This window comes from Plecotus auritus (genome assembly GCF_963455305.1).
Source record: "Plecotus auritus genome assembly, chromosome: 10".
Classification (NCBI taxonomy): Eukaryota; Metazoa; Chordata; class Mammalia; order Chiroptera; family Vespertilionidae; genus Plecotus; species Plecotus auritus.
The window spans coordinates 48,352,763-48,378,337 of record NC_137785.1 but is presented as its reverse complement, the minus strand read 5'-3'; the positions used below and the strand labels follow the sequence as shown (position 1 = coordinate 48,378,337).

The window sequence follows — 25,575 nt, the reverse complement described above, 5'->3', positions numbered from 1 at the left end:
GTCCAGCCTGACAGCATTTTTAGTGGGTTCCAGATTTGCCTAAACGAAGTTTTATTTTGCTATTCAGTGTATATATGCTGTGAATAAAGACTCAGGTTAATTGGAGAACTCAGCACCTAGTATTTCATATTTGGGATCCCTCAAGTCTTCTGTATGTAACAGAAGGATTGTTATCCATGAAGAGTTTTGTCAACTCTAAAACTCCATGCAGAGTAAGGTGATGTTGGTGATTATTATGGTACCAGGAATTGCAGTCCTCCTCAGACTCTTGGTCTTTTTTTTCTTACCCAAAATACTTTGTCTTCCCATCCACAAAATGGGGAAAATTTTACTAATGGTGTATCTATTGCTATTCCCCAACTATGTGTGTGCTTAATTGGAGCCTTTTCTGAAATCTGTATTAGACAAAGTTAGAGTTAAATATTCTTCCCAGAGAAGAAACTTTTGACAAATCAAGATTTTTTTCATTTTCCCACTTTCCTGGTTTTCTCTTGGAGTACTAGTGTGTGTCAGGTGTTTGTGGAATTAGGGAGTGAGTTAATGTGTGCTTCACTCTTGGCTTTTATAGAGTGATCTTTAGGCCCAATCTCTCGTTGGGTGTTACCAATGAGAAGTACCGCCTAGCATTAAGTACCCTTTATCTTGTCAGGACCTGCAAAGTGGCAAGAAATAATAGTACTTTATTACATACTTCATAGCACCTATGCAGCTATTTATTGTCCCTCAGTTGTGTGCTGACCTGATTGGGATCTTTATCACGCCATAAACTCTCCATGTGGGCACCTGTTTTGCTCACCATTGTTTCCTCAATATCTAGCAAAGTATCCCCTAGCCCAGTGGTCGGCAAACTCATTAGTCAACAGAGCCAAATATCAACAGTACAACGATTGAATTTTCTTTTGAGAGTGAAAACCGACTTCTGTGCATGGGCCACGAAGTTTCAATCGCACTGTACGTGCGCACCTGCACGTGGTATTTTGTGGAAGAGCCACACTCAAGGGGCCAAAGAGCCACATGTGGCTTGAGAGCCGCAGTTCGCCAACCACTGCCCTAGCCTTTAATGGTCAATAGTAAATACTTGGTGAGTGAGTGAATGGTGTTTCCAGAGCTTCATGTCATTTTTGTGGAATTGAATGAGTCTCTGGCATTATTTAGATAAGGTAGTGATCTCTAGTAGTATCTCAAGCCCTGGTAACCTGCTTGCATGCAGTTTTGCCTCTCAGAAGACCTGATAATGCAGTGTGCAATCAGTGGCCTCTCTGGAGCCCCCAGGGCCCTGGGCTACAGGGTCTCAGGCCCTACCCTGGAACTGACTATACCTCTCCCTTGTTCTCTGCAGGTTGTGGACCTGGCCTGTTAGCAGATGCCAAGATGCGGGTATTTGAACGTTCAGTGTATTTTGGTGATTCTTGCCAAGATGTTCTTAGCATGCTTGGTTCTCCACACAAAGTCTTCTATAAATCAGAAGATAAGGTAAGGGAAATGTGTTTATAAAGTGAATAGTGGAATAGTGGTCTCTTAATGTTTTTAAATCATTAACTTAATATTGAGTAAATATAAACTTTTTGCTATTTTCTCATAGAACCTGTTCTGTTAAAGCAGATGGAGAAGTAAATTGAAAGCTCTTTTCTGACACTTGTTGGTCAGATTATGCTGCCTTTCCTTGGAAACCAGGGCCCAGTTTATAGTCAACCACAGCTGGCTGGGTTGGTTGGCACCAGCAGCTGGGACTCCTAGACTCTTGCCTACCCAACAGCTTAATGTCAGAGAAAAAAAAAACACAATTTATAGAATCATTTAATCCAAGGTCTGTATTAAGGGGATGGATTTTAATTCATTATTTTTTCTCCAACAGATGAAAATTCATTCTCCTTCCCCCCATAAACAAGTTCCATCCAAGTGCAATGACTACTTTTTTAACTACTTCACTCTTGGAGTGGTAAGTTATGATTCCTTAGAGAAGTGTTTAATTTCTGCAGGCATGGGCAGTGTACCTTGGCACACCTGTGTATACATATACAGCTGAAACTGTGCCTAGCAGCAGGGAACCTAGCCCCAGCTGGCTTTGCCCACTATTGTCACATATGTCAGACTTTCCTGCCACCAAGATTGCTGAGACACTGAGTTCCCTGGTATGTCTTCTCTGATAGAAGCATGCTCCACAGGTGGAGTCTGGGAATCATTCAGGTTAAGATGTTTTGGGAACTGCCCTTTTGTAGAGCATAGGAACCTCTTCTGGAGTCACAAAACTAGAAGATTAAAAAGTCTCAAAAACAGTGGGAGTGTGTTTATGTATTTAAGGATCATCCCAGAGGCATTGTAGCCCTATGCTCTGGACCTCGGGTGCTGATGGTCACCATCAGTGCTGACAGTCCAGCTGGTAGATGGATTTTGTGTGTAAAAAATGATTGTGTAAACACTGCACCAGCAGGATACATCTCAGAAGTCAGGGCTAACCTGGACCTTGGGTCTTCTAACCTCTGAGCTCTCTAGGGCAGGGGTCCTCAAACTTTTTAAACGGGGCCAGTTCACTGTCCCTCAGAGGGCCGGACTATAGTTTTTTAAAAAAACTATGAACAAATTCCTATGCGCACTGCGGGCCCAGGATGAGTCGGCTGCTAAGGCAGTGGCACCTGGCGGTCCGGATAAATGTTCTCGGCGGGCCGCATGTGGCCCGCGGGCTGTAGTTTGAGGACCCCTGCTCTAGGCAGCAAAGAAAGGGTAGATTCCAGAGAAGGAGAAAGGAGAGATTGGGTTTGCCTATGTGGGAAAGACCAAACAGGAGCCAGGAGTCATGGGAGAGCAATGGGATCATCAACTGTTGGGGCTAGGATGGTGCCAGGAGGGCAGGGCACTGTTACAAGCTGAACTTTTTTTGAGTTCTAAAGCCAGTGATGACAGGTAACAGGGAAGATGGAGCAAATGTATTGGCCTCATAGGACTTGGTGTAGCTATTTTTTTTTTTTTTTTTAATTTTTGAAAGGTATTGGAAAAATTAGAGTTGAGGGTGAAGGTACTATATGTATTTTAAAAACTGGATTAAAGTGTCTGTTCAGGTCCTCTGCTCATTTTATTTAAATTTAATAAATCTTTATTGTTCAGATTATTACAATTGTTCCTCTTTTTTCCCTCATAGCTCCCCTCCACCTGGTTCCCACCCCACCCTTTGCCCTTACCCTCCCCCCCCCACTGTCCTTATCCATAGGAGTATGATTTTTGTCCAGTCTCTTCCCGCACCCCCCACACCCCTTTCCTCCGAGAATTGTCAGTCCACTCCCTTTCTATGCCCCTGATTCTATTATATTCACCAGTTTATTCTGTTCATCAGATTTTTTTTATTCACTTGATTTTTAGATTCACTTGTTGATAGATATGTATTTGTTGTTCATAATTTTTATCTTTACCTTTTTCTTCTTCCTCTTCTTAAAGAATACCTTTCAGCATTTCATATAATACTGGTTTGGTGGTGATGAACTCCTTTAGCTTTTTCTTATCTGTGAAGCTCTTTATCTGACCTTCCATTCTGAATGATAACTTTGCTGTGTAGAGTAGTCTTGGTTGTAGGTTCTTGCTATTCATCACTTTGAATATTTCTTGCCACTCCCGTCTGGCCTGCATAGTTTCTGTTGAGAAATCCGCTGACAGTCGTATGGGTGCTCCTTTGTAGGTAACTGTTTTTCTCTTGCTGCTTTTAATATTCTCTCTTTCTTTTGCTCTTGGCATTTTAATTATGATGTGTCTTAGTGTGGTCCTCTTTGGATTCCTTTTGTTTGGGGTTCTGTGCGCTTCCTGAACTTGTAAGTCTATTTCTTTCACCAGGTAGGGAAAGTTTTCTGTCATTATTTCTTCTAATAGGTTTTCAATATTTTGCTCTCTCTCTTCTTCTGGCACCCCAAAAATTCGGATGTTGGTACGCTTAAAGTTGTCCCAGAGGCTCCTTACACTAGCTTCATATTTTTGGATTACTTTTTGTTTTTCTGGTTGGGTGTTTTTTGTTTCCTCATGTTTCAGATCTTTGGTTTGATTCTTGGGGTACGTTGATCTACAGTTGAGTTTCTGTATATTCTTTATTTTAGACAGTGTATGCTTAATTTCTGACTGGTCCTTTTCCATTTTTTTGGCATTCTCATTAAAATCCTTAAAGGTCTCACTAAGTTCCTCAGCGGTTTTTAGAAGATTCTTGAGTAACCTTATAAATGTGGTTCTGAACTCTATGTCGTCCAGTAGTTTGCTTTCCTCCATTTCTTTCATTTGTGACATGTTTCTTTGTCTCCGCATTTTGCTGCTTCCCTGTGTTGATGGAGTGGCTTTGTGTGGTAGGTGACCTATAGGGGCCAGTAGCTCAGCCTCCCCAATAACCTGAGGTGGACGCTCTTGGCACACCCCTTTGTGGGCTGAGTGCAAAGTCTTGGTGTAGTTAAGCCTTGATTGCTGTTGGTACACTGGGAGGAATTGACCTCCAGGCCAATTGGCTGTGAGGACCCGCTGTGTCTATAATGGAAGAACTGCTGCGCTGGAGACATGCTTATGGTGTAGGACTTGTTTCAGTGGGGCTTTGGTGCTCAGTGAGTCTGCCTCTTGAATGTGTCACTTATGGATGTGAGGAGTTGAAATCTGGTGTCTCACACTGACCACTAGGTACACTGGCTTCTGGATCTCCAATGGGGTGCAGGTCAGCTACTGTCTGAGGCTACCCAGCAGGCGCTACAGTAAGAACTACAGTTTTCTCCTCTTTGCTTGGGGTTTGGAGGTTTTGGAGCTGTCTGACCCGGGCTGCAAGTTTGCTAGGTTAAGCTGCGATAGGGCAGGTCATTCATATGCTAAAGCCGCTGCTTGGAGCTTGGGTGGGTTTGTAGCTTGTGCGGGGCAGGGTCTCAGGGCGTCACTAGGCTAGGGCGTGGCAAACAGCGATGGCTGCCAGTAGGCCGGCTCTGCGTCTCCGACCGCGTTCCCGCATCCCGCACCCCACTGCAGTAAAAATTATTCCTGCGCGCAGCCCTGCAAGCAAGCCACCCTCACTTTCCGACCCGATGGCAGACAGTCCAGCTTCTCCCCGTAGGAGTTTGGGTCCCCCTCGTCTCCCCAGAAACTGGAGTTCGGAGTAATCGGGAGCTTGTCTCGCTTTGGGTTGAAAAAAGCAGCGCTCCCAGTTGCCCACCGCCAGCCCGATTCGCGCTTCCGTACCTCAGCTTTTCAGCACTTGTGCATGTCTCAATGCTCTTTTTTCTCTTTACTTCAGCCAGCTTTCCCGTGGTTCTGGGTGATAGACGTTTTGTCTTTTAGTTGTAGTTTTGAAATTGTTGTGCGAGGCAGCAGTTTAGGTGTTTACCTACACCGCCATCTTGGAACCTCCTCTATATAATATATATATTTTTTAATATATTTTATTGATATTTCACAGAGAGGAAGGGAGAGGGATAGAGAGCTAGAAACATCGATCAGCTGCCTCCTGCACACCTCCCACTGGGATGCGCCCGCAACCAAGGTACATGCCCCCGACCGGAATCGAACCCGGGACCTTTCAGTCCGCAGGCCGACGCTCTATCCACTGAGCCAAACCGGTTTCGGCTATATAATATTTTTTATTTCAGTCAGTGTATGCTTAATTTCTAGTTGGTCCTTTTTCATTTCCTCGAGGGTCTCGCTAAATTTATCGGCCTTTTTTAGAAAATTCTTGAAAAACCTTATAACCGTGGTTTTGAACTCTATATCCAGTCATTTGCTTTCCTCCATTTCTTTCATTTGTGACCTGTTTCTTTGTCTCTGCATTTTGGTTGCTTCCCTGAGTTGATAGAGTGTCTTTGTGTGCTAGGTGTCCTATAGGGCCCAGTGGCTCAGCCTCCCCAGTTACCTGAGGTGGACACTCTTGGTGCACCCCTTTGTGGGCTGTGTGCACAGTCTTGTTGTAGTTAAGCCTTGATTGTTGATATCACTGGGAGGAATTGACCTCCAGGCCAGTTGGCTGTGAGGATCAGCTGTGTCTATGCTGGGAGAACTTATGTGCTGGAGACACCCTTATGAGACTAGACTTGCAAAAGCCTCTGTGCTCAGCTTGGATGGGGCGGAGTCTCAGGGCAGAGCAGACAGCATTGGTTTCCCGTCAGCCCTGCCCTAATAGGCCCCTGTGTCTCAGTGTCCCATGTTAATCGCTGCAAGCCCCTCTGAGAGAAAGCCGCCCTTGAGTTCTGCCCGCTGCCAGACAGTCCAGTTTCTCCCCGAATGAGTCTGAGTCCCCAGAGTCTTGCCTGGAACTGGAGTTCAGTGCAGTCGGGAGCTTTTGTTTCCCTCCTGCTTGAGAAAGCCAGCCGTGTATTCAGTTGCCTGCCCTCTCTGCACGTGCGCGTGTGCGCGCCTCCAGACCTCTGCCTTCCGCAGTTCCTCTGAGTCTCAGTGTGCTTTTCTCTTTCCTGACAGTCCAGTTTCACCCCGTATGAGTCTGGGTTCCCAGAGTCTCGCCCAGAACTGGAGTTCAGCACAGTCGGGAGCTTTTGTCTCCCTCCCGCTTGAGAAAGCCAGCCACGCACTCAGTTGCCAGTGTTCTCCGCGTGCGCGCCTCGGTATCTCTGCCTCCTGCAGCTCCTCTGAGTCTCAGTGTGCGTTTCTCTTTTCTTCTAGTTGCAGAATTTCCACTCAGCCAGCTTTCCTGTGGTTCTGGATGATGTCCGTTTTGTCTTTTAGTTGTAGTTTTGAAATTGTTGTGCAAGGCAGCAGTTTAGGTGTTTACCTATGCCGCCATCTTGGTTTCTCCTTGGTGTAGCTATTGATGGAGGGGTGGACACAGGGGTAACCTTGGGGTTACAGGCCTGAGCAGCTGGCAGGGTGTGAAGCTGGGAAAGATGTGATGGATAGGAGGAAGTATTCAATAGCATCAAATCTAAGTCTGAATCCTGGCAAGAGGCTGAAACTTTGGTTTCAGGGGTTGCTGACACCCACAGAAAGGGCCTAATGGAAACCAGAACGTCTCTGGCAGGTCATGACATTCAGAATAACCAGGTGCCTTGAGCCCCTTGAATTAGATGGCCCCTGAACCTTCTCAGTAGCCTTTAAGTCAGAATCTATGCTCAGATTTTTTTATCCTGGTGCTTGACAGGAAAGATCTGATGTATTTGAGTTCCCAAGCAGTGGGAGCTGCACTGCAGCCACCTGTGCTGGCCAGGACTGCTGGCACAAGATTTGGAATAGGGAGGCCTATAGACAGTTGGGTGCCCCCCTCACTGAAAATGTCTAGTTAAGGCTGCTTGGCCTCATCTGTCCCCTTGATTGTTGCTGGGGAGAAAGCTCTTGCCTGCAGGCATCCTCACTGTGGAATAGATGTCTCTGAGTTGGACATGCCCTGGGAAAGGCTGCTGCCCTGCCTCAATAACTCTCCTGACTTAGGCATCCTTGTTTTCTATCCCAGGACATCCTCTTTGACGCGAACACTCACAAAGTGAAGAAGTTTGTCCTTCACACCAATTACCCTGGGCATTATAATTTCAATATGTGAGTATACCTGTACCTGCCCCTCTGAGCAGTGGGCTTTGGACTAAAAATCCCCAGGAAAGAGAGCTTATGGCTTTAGAGTTTACTAATTTATCTACACCTGAATTCTTGCTGGTTTAAGGGAAGTGAACATTATATGAGTGTTCATTCTGTTCCTGGTATAGTGTCCAATACCTTACATCTCTCCATCTGTACCCAGTTTACAAATAGAGAAATAAATTCAGAAAGCTTGGTGTCTTATCCAAGGTGGTAGTCTTCAGACCCCAGAGCTATACCCTTTTCTGTTGAACTCTAATTCCTAAAGCTGGCCTCCCCCAGTGAATTCCGAGTTAGGCCCAGTGCCGGGCTTAGGATAGTTGTGCTTGGTTCTGTTTTTCCTGGAGTGCAAGGTTAAGATGTGTGTGTGGGGGGGGGGGGGGTTAGGCCTCCCAGGGGGCCCAGCCTTTACCCATTTTCCTTTTCTCTCTTAGTTATCATCGTTGTGAGTTCAAGATCCCAATAGCCATAAAGAAAGGTGAGTAGTGAGTGTCCTCGGGATAAGAAAAGGCTTTTGGGGTCAGTCACTCACGATGAGAAGGGACAAGTGATCCAAGTAGAGAGGATGGTAACAGGTGGGTTAATGTAGTCTTGGCCCACCTGATCCTGCCCATAGCCTCAACTCCTCTGGGCTAAGCTCTCTGTATGGGGGGAGTGGTAGGGGAGGCTACAGTCTATAGTCTCGTGGAGGCCTTCCAGGTCTTTTCCTGTAACTGGAGTGCTGGTCTCTGGAAGGGAGAGTTTCCTAGCTACAATGATCATCCAGGTGCTCCCAACCCAGCCTTGTGCTTGTTGTCCACTGCTGGTTGGTGTAGTTCACACCTGACTGACCTCCCTTCAACCCTCTATTTTCTTCCATTCAGGAATAAAACAGTCTGTCTCTCCTCCCTCCATACTCCAACCCCAGTGCAAAGGGTGGCCAGATCTGGATTCTGCCTAGGGCTAGGTCACGGGTCGGCTGGTCCAGCTGCCAACCACTCTGTATTATTCTCTTTTCAGAAAATGCAGATGGTCAGACAGAAACATGCACAACCTATAGCAAGGTGAGCTCCTATTTTCCCACCTGATGCAGCCTGAAAATGAGGTGGTCATGAACATGCTAGCAGTCGGGGGCCCATGTTCTCTGGGCCTGTCATTGGTCACAGGTGTGGTCAGGCCCTGCTAACCCCCTGCCGCCTCCATCCCTCTTGCAGTGGGACAACATCCAGGAGCTCCTGGGTCACCCTGTGGAGAAGCCTGTTGTCCTTCACAGGTGAGTGTGCGAGGTTACTATCTCTGGCCACCCTGTCAGAAGGCCTAGGGAAGCCTAGCAGAGGATATTGCTTAGAAATAAGTCATAGACATGTGCATACTTCCTTCCCCAACTCTGTGCATTAATACAAGGCCTACTTTTGCATGTTTGCCTGTACCAGAGAGGTTGCCTAATGGGAATAGCTTCTCCCCTCTTCCACCTACCTCCAGATATGAGAGCCTTTTCACCCCTAGTTATTCAGAAAGGGAGGCAGTCATGACCAACTGCCCTAGGATCTTATTATTTCCATCAAAGCTGCTACTAGCCGTAGTCCACAGCCCAACCCAGTACCTGGTTGTCACGCTTCCTGAGGCTCTCTGCCTCCTGACTTCACAACCCAGTTCATTTCCATAGTAACTTTCTGTGCCATGTTAGGCTGAGTGAGGCCTATTGCTACCTCTTAAGACCCCAAGGGCCTGTCTGGGACTTATAGACCATTTGCCAATAGCCCCTACTCCCAAAAGGGACTGCTGGCATGGCCTTGGCCTGCCCCTCTAATTCTGGCTTCCCCGGCCTCAGGTCCTCCTCCCCAAACAACACCAATCCATTTGGCTCCACATTCTGCTTTGGTCTTCAGCGGATGATCTTTGAGGTAAGCCCTGGGGACTGGGGCTGGTGTTCTGGCAGGGAGAGGCAAGTCATGGAGAGAGATCGGGGAGGGCCTAACGGCCCTGCTGGCCAGGATAATCCTTCCCCAACAACTCTGCTGAGAACTTAGCCTCTCCAGTTTAACAGTGAGGGTTCAGAAATGATGTTAGAGAAATTCAGGGTCAGGTAAGCTAAAACAGTGCTCTGGATCCAGTAAGATGAGAGGTAACGGGAACCCCAATACCTAAAACCAGTACATCTGGGAAAGGAACCACAGGGCAAGTGAGGCTCAAGTGGCTATAGAGGCCCCATTGGCTTGGGAGAAGAATGGGCTGCCCTGTTTTCTCTTGTGGATGTCATAACCTTCAGCAGGCCCCTGAAGAGTTCCAGAAGAACTGGACAAATAGGTGTGGTGGAGTTTATGTATCCCATGAGGCACAGGCAGACACTAGGGCAGAAATGATGCCTAGCATGAGATAAGGGATGTTGAGGGATTGGCCCAGTCCTGTGCAGTTGTGTTGTACACACAACCTCCATGCCCATGTACAGGGCCTTCTTTGGGTCCTTTCTCTGCCATCTCAGCCCCAGTGCTAATCCCACTGGTGGTTTTTGTGGGTCTGATTGCTTGCTCTGCTCCGTCCCCTTGACTTGCTGTCCTCTTCTCACATCAGGTTATGCAGAATAACCACATTGCCTCGGTGACCCTGTATGGCCCCCCCAGACCTGGTGCCCATCTGAAAACAGCAGAGCTCCCCTAGGGACATCACCACCCATGCCCCTCTCCCCCGTGGAACTGTGTGTCACATCCTCCTCAGCGGGTCTTCATGTGCCACCTGTGGGTTTTCTTGGACACCTTGCCAGTGTTGAAGGGCTGTTGCGATGTTCTGAGATGAGGCTCAGGCTGGGTGCTCTGCCATGAGATGAGAGACCCAGATATTCTTCTGTCCGTCCTCAGCCTGCTGGTGCCAACAGGGGACACAGACTGCAAAGAGAAGCACAAACTCTGAGCCTTGATACCTGAACCCAGGAGCTTTTGGCTAACACTTATGGAGGCAGGGTTCTGTCTCTGTCCCACACATATTGGAAAACTTGGGACTCTGTGGCTGAGAACGCAGGCACCCAGGACGAGGACAAGGCCCTGCATTTGGCCCAACATTGCCACATGACCCTTAAGGCAAGCAGGTAGCACATCCATAGGACTTGGTTGCAACTTTTGCACTACATCCACTTTAGTTACTTGATGAGCTGGCTGTTGCCACGGTGGCCCACCTGCCCTTCCTTGTTCCTTTCTTGCACACGATCCCTGCCAGGCCCAGTAGGCACACCCAACTGGTTGAAACACAGCTTTCTCCCATCCAGGTACGTGCCCAGGCCTGGTTCCCATCCTTCTTGGAGCCAGCCTTCCACGTTGCCTCTGCCCCGCTATGCCCCAACCTGGCTGGCAGGGCTGCATGTTTCCATCCTTTTGCCTCTTTTATTTAATGCCAAAGTTTTAGCCAAAGACATCTTCCTCCTTTGTTGTGTTTCAGCATTCTGTTCTGCACTGTGGGCTGGCTCCCCTGCCCCAATCCTGGGCAGTGTCCCCTGGCTGGGCCCATTCATGGCTCAAGGCTTCTGGGGACTCAAGGAGGGCTGAGCTGTTCAGCCTCTTCATGGGTCTTGCTAAGGAAAGTAGCATATGTGCTTTAAAAATATTAACCTTTTGAAAAGAAATGAGAAGAGAAATGTATAATTTTATCCCATTTTTAATATTTTGGTCTAGCAACTTGTGATACATAGATGACAATTTTGTGAGTTTTTCAAATGTGTGTACAGATTTTTGTAAATATGACTTTTGTAATTAACTCATGTACAGCCTCATCCTGTATAGTTTAACGATGAATGTGCAGGGGACCTGCCCCAGGTTCCTATATGATTCCTGGGCCTACATCCAGGCTTGTGTGGCGTTCTCATGACTTTGTGACTGACTGGTGTCTTCCCATTTGGACTGTAGCCTGGCCAGAGACACCACCCCCACCCCCACTCCACATATCCCCACTATTGGGTCAGCCAGGACTGATCTCATCCTCCTGGAATGGGGGAACCTTCCTCATGTCCTGCCCACACCTCTCCAATAAAGACCTATGCCCTCAGCAATGGCTCACCACGTGCTGTTGCTGGGATGTTTGTACTAAAATAAGTGTGGGATCATTGGCTTTTTCTTTTTTTAGAATGTGGGAAAATGTATAGTGGACTCATCTTAGAAGAGGTTCCTTGGCTCCTCTGAAGGGGCAATACAGCCTTCAGGAGATTGCCCTAGTTGTGTGGGTATAGGTTCTTGTGCCCAGGGTAGTTGGAGGTGGGGAAAGACTTAGTTGTCCCTGTGTGCCTCAATCCCTGCTGTTGCAACCAAACCAGGGCCCAGGAAGGGGGTGTCTCCTCAAAAGGAGATCTAAAGACCTTGACAAGCCTCAAAATACAATTTGGAGGGACAGATTGGAAGCAAAATGCCTACTTTCAGATTGAGTTTTAACAGAATGTCTGCCAGTTCCATGAAGGCTGAAGTCAGATCCCCACACCTCCTTGTGGGATCTAGCTATGAGAAAGGACTGTGTACATCATCCTCAGGGTTTCAAACCAAGTTGTGTGGTCAGAGTCCATGAGCCCCTGCCACTTCCCCGCGCACACACACACATCCCACCCCCCTTACCCCTCAAAGGTTTGTCATTAGGTGGTTCCAGATCAGCTCCGAAGTAGGGGGATCTGAATGAGGGGAGCTTGGGCCTGTGATAGCTTACTACGGGCCCCACTGGAAGGGGCCAGCAGCTACTGGCCGCTGATGCGCACAGGCCGGCCCAGGCGAACCATGCAGTAGGTGCCACATTAGCCAGATGTCAGCGGCCGATAGTCCATGCACTACAACTAGCTCACGGTAAAAGCAGGGGTCAAAGGTGCGCAGGTGTGGCGCAGCTGAAGGTTGGGGTATGCCAAAGGTGCGGAAAGCAGGATGAGGCTCAGGTGTGAGCCGAAGACGCTGCAGACACATCCCCAGAAAGACATCGTCTATAGGGAAGAGCTCAACCTCGGCGCAGGCGCCGGCCAGGCGGCGCAGCGTGGCCCCCGAAAGCACGAAGCCGCCTCCGCCAGCGTATGCCGGGTAGGCCGGCAGGCCATACACTGCCTCCGGAATGTAGTACTTGCTGGCTCGTGCCCGGATTGGCCGTGCCTGTACGATCACATCACCCACAAGCAGGTCCTGCGTAGGGTCCCGAGCCGCCAGGAACTCCAGCAGGTTTCCTACGTGCATGAACACGTCAGCGTCGCCCTTAAAAACGAAGCGTACGTTGGGGCAGTAGGCTGAGGCCCAGGCCAGAAAGTGGATCTCCTTGAGCGTTAGGTTGAAGAAAGTGTCGTCGAAGGCCCAAAGCAGGATGTCTGTGTAGGTGCGGCTCTCAGCACGCAGTAGGGCGCGCCAGCGCGCTTGCAAGCCTGCCCCCTTCACTTCAGTTGGGTCTGAGCCTGCGCCCTTGGGCACGCCCAGCAAGAACACGCGGCGCACGAGCGCCCCTTGCACGCGACCCTCAGCCCCCCACGTCTGGCGCACAGCTTGTCGCCGCTCAAAGTCGGCCGCCACTGACTTGACGGCGATGAGTAGGTCGGGTCCTGAGCCGGGTGCGCCATCGCCTCGGCACTTGTGCGGCTGGTTAATGAGCAGGGGGAAGTGTCGCTGGTCCTTGGCACGCAGGTATCGGCGAAAGTCAAAGGGTCCCGTGGGCGTGGGCGGCTCCGGCGTATCCTCTTCATAGACCTGCAGGGCTGTGCCCGAGTCCGGTGCCTGGAATACACGGAGCCGGGGGGTGGGCCCCCGCGCTGCCCTCCCTTGCGCTCGTGGCGCTCTAGTCGTGGGAGCTCTGCCATCGCGCTGCGCATAGAGCAGGAGGCTGAGGGCGGCGCCCAGAATCAGCGTGAGCAATGCGTCCCCACGTAGGCGCAGCCTCCGCCTCATGTCCGCGTGGCCGGCGCCCGCGCCCCCTGCGGAGAAACTCTGTCAGGGTTCTGGGCCCTGCCCTCCCCGGGGGGCGGGGGGCGGGAGGCCACCCGCCGAGGTTCCCCAACTACCGACGGTTCATCGCCCTCCTCTGGGCTCCGTTACTCCCCTCATGCACCCCACCCCTGAAAGGGCAAGGAGTCTTACAAGCAGCCAACTCCCACCCCTCAACTTCAGCCCTGGACGGTGCTCCATGGCCGGGCAGGGAGAAACAGAGCCTCAGCCCCAACCCCACACGCCTTCCCTGCGCTGAGGCCAAATCCCTTTCACTCCTCTCTACTCACCACGTCGGTCCTTGTGATCCGGACACTCACACGCTTGGCCCTTGGGAGCGGCAGGGCCCCGGACGCCGGGGCCTCCGGGGATCAGCGCAGGGTCCCAAGGGCGGCCATGGACCCGCCAGGGCCAGCTGCAGCGTTGGCAGGAAGGGGGAGCTGGGGCTGCTACCACGTGACCCTCCAGCTGTGCGCGCGGACAGCTGGAGTTCAGCTCCACCCAGGCGACTCAGGGAGTGCTATCTCCGAGTGGGGACTAATCTCAGAGAGGGATCCTAACAGGCAACTCTTTCTGAGAATTCCCGGAGAGGTGGGTGCTGGTCTGGATACAAGCTCCCCAAATCTGCTTTTCAGGGGGCGGGGGCAGGAAAAAGCAGCCTCGGGTCTTTTGGCATTCAGTCCAGGACTCTTTCCTCTGTCCTCCTTTGCCTCTCTCCCCATCCATCCTCGGAACACACTGCCTCTGAAGAGACAGACTTAAGTGCTCACCTGTGAAATTAATTTATTAAAAACACAGGCCAACCCTGTGTGGTTTTTTTTTCACCCATTAATTTCACAGGTGAGCACTTAAGTCTGTCTCTTCAGAGGCATTTCTGAGTCCCCAGGTCCCTAATGCCCCAGGCCAACATAACCTCCAGGTAGAAATAACCAAGCCTGGGCCAGTGCGGGCCAGGTTGGGGAATTCCTGAAGTAGGCCAGTGAGCAAAGGGTTTGATCTGGGGCCCAGGTGGGCAGAGAGGTACTGTGGAGATTGAGGACCCAGTCCTTGCCTAGCTCTGCTGCCAGCTCCCTCTTCCTGGAACTCAGTCTCAGAGGAGCCTGGAGTAGAGAGTTCTCCCCACACCAACCCACCCTGCTCCAGAGTTTGACGACAGGCTATGGAAACCAGCACCAATACCCAGCGCCATCCTCCTTCCAATGGCTATGCCTGCTCCTGACAACTTACCACCAATGTTCTCCCTTCAAAAGCAAACCCTCCCTCCTGAGCCTCACTTTCCTGTTCACAGACCTCTCAGGTGTCTGCTATTCTGTTTCTTCCACCGCCTCACCTCCCAACCCCCTGTGATCTGGCTTCAGGCTGTACCCACCATGTCCTAGAAATACCTCCCATCCAGGAGCCTTTTCCTTGACTGATCTGCAGCCTCCAACTGCAAAGCAGAAACTCTGGGGTCCTCTCTCACCTCACTCCTTATCCACTGTTACCAGGCCTGTTATCCTTTGTCCACAACAACTCTGTGTTCGTCCCTTCCCTCCATCTCTGCTACTACTGTCCCAGCCTGGGCTTCTCTCTCTCCATCCTCACCAGCTACCCAGCCTTCATTCCTGAAACCCTTTAAAGCAGTGGTTCTCAACCTTTCTAATGCTGCGACCCTTTAATACAGTTCTTCATGTTGTGGTGACCCCCAACCATAAAATTATTTTCGTTGCTACTTCATAACTGTAATTTTGCTACTGTTATGAATCGTAATGTAAATATCTGTGTTTTCTGATGGTCTTAGGCTCTACAGCAGTGGTTTTCAACCTGTGGGTCGCCTAAGACCATCGGAAAACACAGATATTTACATTACGATTCATAACAGTAGCAAAATTACAGTTATGAAGTAGCAACGAAAATAATTTTATGGTTGGGGGTCACCACAACATGAGGAACTGTATTAAAGGGTCGCGGCATTAGAAAGGTTGAGAACCACCGCTTTAAAGGCTTCTCACTGACCTCGGGATAAAATCCAAACTCTGTAAAATATGGCTTCCCAGACCCCATGCTATCTACCTTCCCCACTCACCAGCCCACCTCTGCAAATCCACCCACCCCTAGATCCAGCCACTCAAACTTTCTTTTCTAACATCTTTCCCTCTTTCCTCCCCCAGGACATTGCCATTCTCTCACCGCCCCCCATAACCCTCCCTTACTCACACTCATATCTCTCCCAGGAAGCCTAAGTCCTAATCTGCATTAGGCCCCTGCTCAGTGCTTGTATTTTTCACATCAAGAAACGGGTACCATGCCCTGGCTGGGTAGCTCATTTGATTAGAGTGTGATTCCGATAAGCCAAGGTTGCAGGCTCCATCCTTAGGGCACATACAAGAAGCAACCAATGAATGCATAAATGGGTGAACCAACAAATTGATGTTTCTCTCTTCCTTCCTCTCTTTCTCTCAAATCAAAAAGTTAAATATTAAAAAGGAAAAAAGAGCCAAAACCGGTTTGGCTCAGTGGATAGAGCGTCGGCCTGCGGACTGAAAGGTCCCAGGTTCGATTCCGGTCAAGGGCATGTACCTTGGTTGCGGGCACATCCCCAGTGGGAGGTGTGCAGGAGGCAGCTGATCGGTGTTTCTCTCTCATCGATGTTTCTGACTATCTATCACTCTTCCTTCCTCTCTGTAAAAAATCAATAAAATATATTTAAAAAAAAAAAAAAGGAAAAAAGAGAAACAGGTAACATTTTATTACTGTTGCTTAATACTTGGGAGTCCCATCCTGAGTGTGAACTGGGAGCAGGTAGGCTTCCTCTGTCTTGTTCACCAAAGTATTTGTAGCACCCAGGATGATGCCTAAAACACAGCAGGTGCCTAATGAGTGATTGTGCAATGAGAGAAGAGGTAAGGGCTGGCCAAAAGCGCCCCTTGTGGGATAGATGAGGTGAGGCCAACCTCTGCAGCAGAGCACCCCCACATTCTGTCCCTATCATAGTATCTGGGGCGGAATCTCCAATGGCACCCCAGCAGGCATGGTGGGTGCCTGTCTGACTCCTGGAGAAGGCAGTCAATTCTGCCCAGCAGTTCCACTAAGGAGGGTTGTAAGTCCTGTGAATGGACAGGGCAGCCGTAGCAGCAAGAAGGGACTCTAGAGTCATCCAGGTGCTCCAAACCCTGGCTGGGCAACTGGCTGACCGTCCTTGTGTCTGGTATCCAGCCTAGGCCAGGGTGCTATCAGGATTCGCCAGGCCCAGCAAGTCCTCTGCCAAGCTGGTGAGCTCGTTCTCCTCGAGCGCCTCCACCAGGCGCTGCAGCGTGGCGCGGCGACCCTCGGCCTGCACGAAGCGCCTCAGTAGCTGGAAGGCTTGCTCGTACAACCCCTCGCGCTCGTACTCATAGGCCAGGGAGTCGAGCACTGGGTCCCTCAGTGCGCGACAGCCACGCTGCAGGGAGCGCCCAACCTTGCGCCATTTGAGGCCCACTGAGCGCGCAAACGTCTGCTGGTCCTGCAGGTTTAGTGGCCGGTTCACTGCAGGAAGGGGAGGAGTGGAAAGTGGAGTGAGCTGGGGGCGGGGGCACACCGATACCCTTCCATTCCCGCCCTGCCATTTCCAGGTGACTCTGTCTCTGTCTCTCCAAGCACGCCTCACCTATGGGCTGACCCTGGAACATAAAAGTCTGGCCAGATGGTGGCGGTGGCGGTGGCTTCTCCGACGGAGATGGGGCCAGGGACTGCAAGGGGGCTGGAGGTACCTCTACGTTGCCACCCTGGCCCCCTGAGCCAAAAGTCAAATTCCGGAGCGCATCCTCCAACTCCGCGAGTTCCTCGTCCCGGAGCCGGTCAGGCTAGGGAGAGGAGTGCTGCGTCGGTGGGGGTCTTAGCCACGAATCCCTGCCCCACCTCTGGGCCCAGTCCCGCCGCACCTTCTGGGCAAAGATGCAACTCAAACAATGCTCCTCATCTGCCAGCAAGGCGTCCAGCCGCTCCGCGCCGGCGCGCAGCTCCAGTTGCAACGGCACCGAGTACAGGGTGAGCGATGCAGCCAAGCGGCCCTGCAGCACAGCGCGCAGCGCCCCCTCGCGGTAGGCGCGGAGGAAGCGGCCGCAGGGCTGGCGTCCGCAGAAACGCAGCTGCACAATCAGCTGCGGATCGCTGCGGTGGATCTTGAGCATCTGCAACTCGTCAGGGCTCCCGCTCTCTGCGGAGGCGGGCAGTCAGGCGCCAGACGGTCCCCAACCGGACCATTCTCCAAGCAGTCGGAGGAGGGGTGAAGCCCGCGGTCAGAGCCCCTCCCTAGCCCCCAGACCTAGGAGCACGGGGTTACCCCAGAGAGCTCCCAGCCGGAAAACAAAATTGGGATGCCAGAATGAAGGCCAGGACCTATTCCAGGGCGTGGGTACCATCCTAGCCCCATCTCTGGAGCCCCAAATTAAGGTGGGCAAAAGGGACGTGCGGAGAGACTTTGCAGCACAGAGGGGGGCGAATGCCCTGGGCAGCCAAGCCATCTGGGTAGGGGGCCAGCAGGGCAGGGAAGGAGTGGGAGGTCTCAGATCTTAGGCCTCCACCAAGTACAGCTCCTGCTGCCCCAGAGTGGGATGCCCCAACCAGGCTCAGTCTCCTGTCGCCTCTGCCCTGATATGGGAAAGGGGGGCCCCCGGAAGGTAGTTACTGGGAAGGGGTTTTGGGCAAGGAGTGCTGCAGTGAGAGAGGAAAAGAGGAGAGAGATGTGTGCGATTAGTAGAAAGCAGTGATCTGGCTGGTTTGGGGAGTGGAGGACGTTAGTGCACACATAGGTAGATCATACATAGACACGAAGATTAGCTATCTACACCCAAGGGTGCATATGGGTAACAAAGTCTAAGCAACCAGTCCAATCCTTGCCATCCAATCTTTTCCCTACTGGTGGTTAGGCACATGCCCACAGAGTTGAACAGAATGGGGGTCTCAGCCCCTGGCCCCGCCCACAAAAAGCCTCCCCTTTCTCACCAAAGGACTCAATCACGCACCTGCCAATGCAGCCCGAAGAGCCCTGTACACCGCCACCTTCTGCTGGGGATGAGCGTAAGCGTCTGACAGGACCACCTTGTCCAGCGAGGACTCCACAAACAGGTACGCACTGCCCACCCACTCCTCGAGCCCATTTGGCCCAGCCGCCATCTCGCCTCCTGGAGATGCAAATAGGCATCCAGATCACCCCAAAACCAGCCCTGGAGGCAACCCATCCAGTCCCACATGGCCCAATTGTCCCCATCCAGTTGGCATACTTGTCTGTCGTCTCACAGGAAGCCCCTGTGTGTCTGGCTCAACAGAGTCCAGCCCAAACGTGCAGTGAGGACTGTCCCTCCCTCCACTGCCTTCTCAGAAGAAGAGCCCGTGGTCACAGCAGCGAGAGGGGAAAGGTACTATCCTGCACTGGAGGCAGAGAAGTTATGCCTTTTCCTCAGACCAATTGTCTCTCTTACCAAAGCTGACCGGAGACATCTTCATCCTGGAGGTGCCCATGGCACACAGGGACCCATGTCCTGGTATGCCCTCAGCTTAAACTTGAGCTCCCAGGATCCCTTAGGTCCTAAGGCTTAGGACCACTGCCTCCCTCTCCCACCACAGCAGTGTTCTCACCTGCATTCCTAACTACACATTCTGACCTCACTTCAAAGGATACGGATAGTTTGTGCCTGCCCAGATTCCTTTCCCCGAGGGCTAACCCCACTCCCTAGCTCCAGGTGTGGGCATGTGAAACAGGTCTGGCCAACCTGCATATTCCATTCACCTTTCTAACATGATTAGTTCCGAGTTGGGCAGATTCAAGACAGACCAAGCAACCTGCAACTTTGGCTGGACCAATAGGAAAGAGGCACTAGTTTCTCTTCCCTTGGGGCTGAGCTGGAAGGAAGGGGAGGTCTCCCTCCTTTGTCACTGCTTGGGAAGAGCCTGAATGAGAATGAAACTGATACAAAGGAAACAGAGCCCAAAGATGGGGAGGGGCACTCCCAAACACACACTATGCCCCTGGCTCTAGCTGCACCCTAGACTTCTCAGTTATGTGAGCTAAATCATTCCTTTTTGTTCTTGGAGCTGGGCTCTTGTCTTATGCAACTGAAATGGTTCTATTACAGATTCCTTCCCTGTTCAGAGAGAGCCAGGGCCCCGTGGTTCTGGTATATTCTCCATCTACTGACAAAATCCTAGCCCTAGACCAGAGGCAAAATTCCCAATCAGGGAACCACACTGCACTGACCAGTTCAGTGGCCTCCTAGTTACAGTGCCCCGAAGCTTGCTCCTTCCTCCCCACCTCACCTGAGGCAACATCCCACCCTTATCCTAGAAACATGGGCTCAAGACCCCACCTCCTGCCCCATCAGCCTTGACTCTCTGATCTTTGGCATTTACATATGGTGGGCTAGGAGCGGTGCTGAGCCCCCGTGTGAGCACCCTGGACTGATTCATTGCTCTGTAGTACAGATGGGGTGGTCTCAGCTGGCATCTATTTACATGAGGGACAGGGAACCTCAGGGGAGAGATGCCAGAAGGAGCCAGGACCATAGGCTTGGATATTGTTGGGGAGGCTGTTTCAGGTCTGCCCCAGACTTGAACCTGAGAGCCAAAGTCTGGACAGTAACTGGGCAGAGGCCATGCAGCATCCCCCAGACCTGGCAAGAAAAATACCTGGTGATGGTCCTATCCTGAGTCTGAGCACAGGGATATGGCTTTTGGGCCCCCCACCCCCGCACCAATAACCTTTTGGTAGAAAACATATTAATACTTGTGTGTTTACCCAAAACAATGCTCTATGGGAATGCAGATTTTTTTTTGGGGGGGGGGGTTCAATTGTCATTGTATTTAGCAATATTCTACTTCATGTAAAATACATGTCCTTTGTATTGAAAAAGCAAAATTAATTTGTTTTCCTTAAAAAGCAAAAAAATAAAAATAAATAAAAATAAAAAGGGGTGAATCTCTGTAGGTGACAAGTGAGGCCAGGTAGGGAGACAAGTGGGAAGCCCGGGGGAGAGGCCCAGGGGGGTAGAAGAGTGTAAAAACCTACCCTGGAAACGTCTGCTCTTTCATGTTTTCTTAGGCCCCTGACTTGAAGATGCAGACCCCATGGATGGATGTGGTCCCGCCCCAAGTGGTGGAGGGGGCGGTAGGACAAAGCCCAGCAGGCTTTCCAGGGGAGGAGGGGGACACTGGAAACCTGGAGGAGGCGGGATGCTCCATCACATTCACTAGGACTGGACAAATGGAGAAGTCAAACAGGTCTGCCAGGGCCCTTGGCTCCTTGTCCCCTTGGGAACTCTTTCTACGCCTCCTTCCACAGAAGCCCCTCCTCGGGAAGCCCCAGCCTCACCCTCCTGGAGTCTGCCTCTTTGGGCCCGGCCAGGATGGGTCCCGGAAACGCTAAGCTGGGCTGAGACTGAGTGACACGTGGGTACCGACTCCAGAAAATACACCTATACAACCAGGGGCCATCGCCCATTAACACACTCTAACAGTGGGGGAGGGGGAGGGGGTATAGCCCCCACCTCTGGCCGGGTGAGGGGTAACAGCCTGAGGGCGTGGGCCCTAGAGAACTGGAAGCCTGCGACTCCTAGCATGCAGGCAGGCGCGCCCCCTACTCAGCTGCACCCTTCGGAGCCCTGCAGGGGAGCTCCCAAGCCTCCCACTAGCCCACCCTCATGTTGGGATTTCTCACGTACAACTGGTCGGGACAGGGCAAGAGGTCTTTGCTCACAGATTCGTTCAAAACCAGCTCTACCTTCTCACCTGCGGCCTCTCGAAAGCCCCTAGCTGGGACAGGGAACCTGGGGGGCCATGGTCGGTACCCTTTTTCCTGCCTCCCACGTAAACAGCCCAATAGGCCACCGCTACCACCTGGCCGGAGCAGCCGCGATGACAACCTCACCGCTTCCACGATCCTGAGCCAGGATCCACCTCTGCTCCCGCCAGCACCGCGAAGCCCACCCACCCTCTGCACTAACCTGGCCCCCAGGCCCGGCCTGGACTCCCACGCCAGCTCCACTGGATTCGCGCTGCTTCCGGGTGTGCGCCAAGCGCAGGGGCGGCGCCCCAGCTCGAGCCGCCTCGTCCGCCCCGGCGTCCCGCCCCCCGGGCTCCCCGCGGCTCCTTCTCGCCCATTGCTCTGCACCGTGAGTCCCCAGCCTTTGGGCAAAGCCTACCTGGTCCACTGAGCAGGTAAGACACTGGCGTCCGAGGTTAGACGGCAGGAAAAACTGCCCGCGGCAAGGGACTTCGGGGACTTGTGGCTCTAACGAGACCACCGGGCTCCAGGGCGAGAGAGCTGCCCCGCTTCCTCAGGCGGGAAACAGACGGATCAACAAAGGGACATCCCCTGGGGACCAGAATTTTCTGGTGCTTTCTGGGGGATCGAGCTCGAGATCTCTGATCTCTGCTGCTCCCTGACACTCAAGACGGGGTGCCGGTGGGTCCCAGGTTGAAGCCTGATCGAGGGTATCTGAACTTCCAGGATACACGCGCAAATTCCAGCAGGAAGCGTTAGTCTGGAAAATATGGGAAATCGAAACCTGGCAAGTGGTGTGAAACGTTGTGTATGAAAACCTTCAAGCACCTTAAAATAAAATTGGCAACTTAAAAGAGGATGCACACTTTCCAACAACGCCCGCCCGGGAAAGGCCGCGCTCGGGGGTGGATCTGCGGAATCCCAGCTGAGTCTGGGAGCCTGGACTGCTCTGGGATCAAGATCGGAACTTGAACCCAGAGCCCCAAGCTTTTCTCCCGCTAGTTTCTTATTGGACGTACCCAGGACGTCTTCCCCGAGAGTGGAGGAAGGGAAAGGGCATTCCCCTCTCTAGGCGGATTCAGCGGTGCCCCACCCTCTCCTCCGCTTCCTGATTGGCTATGGTCCCTGTCAATTATAAGTTTTCTCTAATGCTCCCGCCCTATTAACCCTATTGTCACTCTCTAGGGACCGGAGAGGCTAGTAGGGAGGCGTTTATCTACTTGGTACCTGTGGAGTCCACCCGCGCTTGTTGAAATTCAGATTCCTGGACCCTACTCTTTCCAGAGAGTCTGATTTAGTAGGTGGGGCCGCGGATTCTGTATTGGGAACAAATGTCGGAGTGGTTCTGGGCCCCTCGCAGTCTGAGAAGCCCTCATTTCAATGGCCTTCCAGGTAGGGCTTGAGCCCAGTCCTTCCCTAGTACTGAGGGTCCAAGCTGGGAAGGAAGCAGTTCAGTGACCCCTGAAGACTGGTCTGGGCAGCTCTGAGTGTTATGTACAGCGAGACAGGGGGAGGAGGGCTCTCTGAGCTGGATGGGGAGGACCAGGTTGTTCAGAGTCAGGGCCTATACAGTCGCCTTCCAACTTCTCTCGGAAAGACTTTAGAACTGGGAGGAAGATCAGATAGCATTGTCTAAGAAAACCAGGGCACTTGGACTTTATCAACTTGGCGCATAGGTCCTGCTTGCTTTCCTTTTAATACTGTATAAAATTGGGATTTTCCCCCCACCAAGTGATAAAGTAGTTTAAAGGAGAATCAGATGTTCTCTCTTTCCCTTCTCAATGAGCAAATAAATAAATAAATGAGCAAATAAATCAGAAATCCATCAGCATCCAGGGCCGACTTCCTAAATGTGAGGCCTGTGCAGTAGCACAGGGCCCGGTGCTTGGTTTAATGACTTGGTTAAGTGCTCTGCTGTCACTGGCTTGAAGTTCTTAAAAATGTTTTGAACGAGTACTACATTTTCATGTTGCACTGGGCTCCACAAATTGTGTATTACCTCCTGGGCCACAGGTATTTCCGTACAGAGGCTCTGGTGTTCCCCTCCACACCCTGGCTTTCCAGGGCCCAGGAACATCCTTCTCTCTCCAAGCCAGAGCTGCTGGGAGCCTCAGAGCCCCCACCCCACGCCAGCAATGGCTGAGCCTGGAGAGCAACTGCCGGAGGAGGTGCTGGCGCTCATCTTCTGCCACCTGCCCCTGTGGGACCGCGCTGCTGCCGCCAGGGTCTGCAGAGCCTGGGCTGCTGCTGCCATCTGCAGCGCTGTGTGGCATGACACAAACATCAGGTGAGCCCATTCCTCCCCTCCTTCCTCCTGCCACCTTCCAGTCTTTTCCCTCTCTCCGTGGAGTCTGGGGATTGGGGAGATTGAGTGACTCCCTGTATTAAAAAGAATAATAATTACTCACGTTTATTGACTGCCTACTATGTACCATTGTTAGAAGTGCCTTACATATATTAATTAATAGATAGTATTATTCTCTCCATTGCACAGATAGAAAATTGAGGCAGAAAGAGTTAAACACTTCCTGCAAGTCACTCAGCTAGAGTGTAGCAGAAGCAGAATATGAACGTGGCTATGCATGTCTCCTTTGAGACCACCGAGAAAACCCAGTTCCTAAAACCCTGGCTTTCCTTGCCAGTTTCAACTTCTATCAGATGCATCTGAAGTCTTCTAAAGGGATATGGTGGGAGTTCCCTCCCAGCATTAGCGGCTAGTTTGGGGTAACCAGGCAAGGTCAGGTCAGGGAGGTCTGTGGGTAGGGAGAAGGGGATGGTAGTTGGAACCAGGCTGAGGAATGGGTAGAGGCTTCTTTTCTGCTCTCGGGACACACAGCCCATGCTTTTTCTTCACCGCTCTAACCCCAAGTTGCTACAGTGAGCAAGAAGGCATGCTGCCACCATATCTGTCAACCTGCCTGGACCACATTCGCAATCTGCGGCTGGAATTTGAGCCATCGAAGGAGCCGAGCCGCCGGGTGGCCACGGAGCTGCTGACCGCACTGGCAGGCCGTACCCCAGGACTTCGAGGCCTGCGCCTGGAATGTCGCGGAGAGAAGCCGCTCTTCGACGCGGGCCGCGATGTCCTGGACGCAGTGTACGCCATCTGCCGGGCCGCTCGCGAATTGCGTCACCTCGACCTGCGGCGCTTGCCCTTCACTCTGGACGATGCACTGGTGCTGCGGGCGGCACGCGGCTGCCCCGAGCTCCGCAGCCTTTTCCTGAACAACGGTACGCTGGTGGGCAGCGTGGGGCCGGGCTCCGTGCTCGAGCTGCTAGAGGCCTGCCCGCGCCTGTGCACCCTCGGCCTGCACCTGGCCAGCCTGTCACACACCGCCCTCGAGGTGCTGGCGGCGCCGGACCGCGCGCCTTTCGCTCTCCTGGCCCTGCGGTGCGCCTGCCCTGAGGACACACGGGCCCCCCCTCTACCCAACGAAGCCTGGGCCATGTTGCGCCGCCGCCACCCTGGACTGGTTGTGGAGGTGGAGCTGGAGCCGGCAATGCCCGCTGAGAGCGTGTCGCGCGTTCTGCAGCCTGCAGTGCCAGTGGCTGCGCTGCGCCTTTGCCTCTCTGGTGACAGCGTAGGCCCGGTGCGCTTCGCTGCGCTACACTACGCCGCAACCTTGCGCGTGCTCGAGGTGCGCGCCGCCGCTTCTGCCGAGCTGGACTCCGCACTAGAGTTGCTGGCGGAGCGCTGCCCGGGCCTGCGCGAGGTGCACTGCTTCTGCGTGGTGCGACCCTCCGTCCTGCACGCCTTCCTCGCGCACTGCCCGCACCTGCGCAGCTACACGCTCAAACTAACGCGGGAGCCCCATCCCTGGCGGCCCACGCGTGTGGAGTGATGGGGCAAGTCCTCTCCCGCCCCTGCCCCTAGCAGGCGTGCGGCCTCTCTGATGCCAGGTGGATTTGCCCAAGAGAGGGCCAACTGCTAACCTGCTCCTTCAGGACTCTGTTGCCACTTGTGCCTCTCGAGGATTTGGGGGGAGGGGTGCCCTGCGTCCACTCAATGCTCTCAACATCTGCAGATGGCCCCGATGTGCCCGGGGTACTGGGATCACCCTCCTCCAACCTCCCTCCTCTGAGAATGCTGCGCTAGCTCCGCAACCCCCTCTCCCCCGCCCCCCCCCCCCCCCCGTTGTGTGGTTGGAGGGGAGGGCACAAGGCCAGGCCGAGCCTCAGGGGTAAGTGTGAAATAAACAAATCCTGCAGTACTTCTGCGTCCAGTGAAAGACCTGGTCGGCTCTGAAGGGGGAGGGCAGGGATCCTGCAGAGGTCGGAGGAGGAGTGGGAGAGATTGAGACCTCAAGGTCCGTTGTACTGAAACAGCTGCGGAAGGCAGGGGTGCGGCAAAGCCCCAGGATTCCGGAGGGGGGTGTCCGCTTCTCATCCTCCCTCCCTTCTCTGCTCCTCGCCGACCGC

General features: G+C 52.5%; 4 protein-coding genes across 13 annotated transcripts in view; 2 read left to right on the top strand and 2 right to left on the bottom strand.

The window, feature by feature from the left end:
* The window catches only part of PHAF1 (phagophore assembly factor 1), a 31,086-nt gene extending 19,517 nt beyond the window's left edge, over nucleotides 1-11,569 (top strand). For 4 of the 7 annotated variants that reach the window (XM_080645692.1, XM_080645694.1, XM_080645693.1 and 1 more), the window contains exons 10-17: nucleotides 1,340-1,473; nucleotides 1,856-1,939; nucleotides 7,400-7,482; nucleotides 7,953-7,996; nucleotides 8,518-8,561; nucleotides 8,712-8,770; nucleotides 9,329-9,401; nucleotides 10,069-11,569. In XM_080645692.1, coding sequence (XP_080501818.1) covers nucleotides 1,340-1,473; nucleotides 1,856-1,939; nucleotides 7,400-7,482; nucleotides 7,953-7,996; nucleotides 8,518-8,561; nucleotides 8,712-8,770; nucleotides 9,329-9,401; nucleotides 10,069-10,155 — 608 coding nt within the window. In that variant the 3' untranslated portion in view covers nucleotides 10,156-11,569. The remainder of the gene's footprint in view (nucleotides 1-1,339; nucleotides 1,474-1,855; nucleotides 1,940-7,399; nucleotides 7,483-7,952; nucleotides 7,997-8,517; nucleotides 8,562-8,711; nucleotides 8,771-9,328; nucleotides 9,402-10,068) is intronic. The other 3 variants (XM_080645696.1, XM_080645697.1, XM_080645698.1) reach the window with 1 other exon arrangement.
* Nucleotides 11,538-13,846, bottom strand: B3GNT9 (UDP-GlcNAc:betaGal beta-1,3-N-acetylglucosaminyltransferase 9). Its single transcript, XM_080645704.1, has 2 exons — nucleotides 13,709-13,846; nucleotides 11,538-13,408 (listed from the first exon to the last, which is right to left on the bottom strand). Exon 2 carries the CDS (start codon nucleotides 13,380-13,382, stop codon nucleotides 12,174-12,176), a length of 1,209 nt encoding a protein of 402 aa, XP_080501830.1. The 5' UTR covers nucleotides 13,383-13,408; nucleotides 13,709-13,846; the 3' UTR covers nucleotides 11,538-12,173.
* A 2,278-nt stretch (nucleotides 13,847-16,124) lies between these two features.
* Nucleotides 16,125-21,533, bottom strand: TRADD (TNFRSF1A associated via death domain; the record flags this gene model as incomplete). 3 transcript variants are annotated; one of them, XM_080645689.1, is made up of 5 exons in its annotated part: nucleotides 16,125-16,925; nucleotides 17,047-17,242; nucleotides 17,321-17,595; nucleotides 18,404-18,562; nucleotides 20,443-20,629. In XM_080645689.1, the coding sequence occupies 4 exons, from the start codon at nucleotides 18,552-18,554 to the stop codon at nucleotides 16,615-16,617; spliced, it is 933 nt and encodes a 310-aa protein (XP_080501815.1). In that variant the 3' UTR covers nucleotides 16,125-16,614. The 3 variants fall into 3 exon arrangements, with proteins under 3 accessions (XP_080501815.1, XP_080501814.1, XP_080501816.1); XM_080645688.1 differs by lacking the exon at nucleotides 20,443-20,629 and adding an exon at nucleotides 21,377-21,533 and having other exon boundaries at nucleotides 16,126-16,925; XM_080645690.1 differs by lacking the exon at nucleotides 20,443-20,629 and adding an exon at nucleotides 21,301-21,339 and having other exon boundaries at nucleotides 16,132-16,925.
* FBXL8 (F-box and leucine rich repeat protein 8) lies at nucleotides 17,477-25,366 on the top strand. Of its 2 annotated transcripts, XM_080645686.1 has the most exons (5): nucleotides 17,477-17,831; nucleotides 18,389-18,506; nucleotides 20,476-21,590; nucleotides 23,170-23,443; nucleotides 24,026-25,366. In XM_080645686.1, exons 4-5 carry the CDS (start codon nucleotides 23,292-23,294, stop codon nucleotides 24,996-24,998), a joined length of 1,125 nt encoding a protein of 374 aa, XP_080501812.1. In that variant the 5' UTR covers nucleotides 17,477-17,831; nucleotides 18,389-18,506; nucleotides 20,476-21,590; nucleotides 23,170-23,291; the 3' UTR covers nucleotides 24,999-25,366. The 2 variants fall into 2 exon arrangements, with proteins under 2 accessions (XP_080501812.1, XP_080501813.1); XM_080645687.1 differs by lacking the exons at nucleotides 17,477-17,831; nucleotides 18,389-18,506 and having other exon boundaries at nucleotides 21,512-21,590; nucleotides 23,249-23,443.
* Nucleotides 25,367-25,575: the final 209 nt, after the last annotated feature.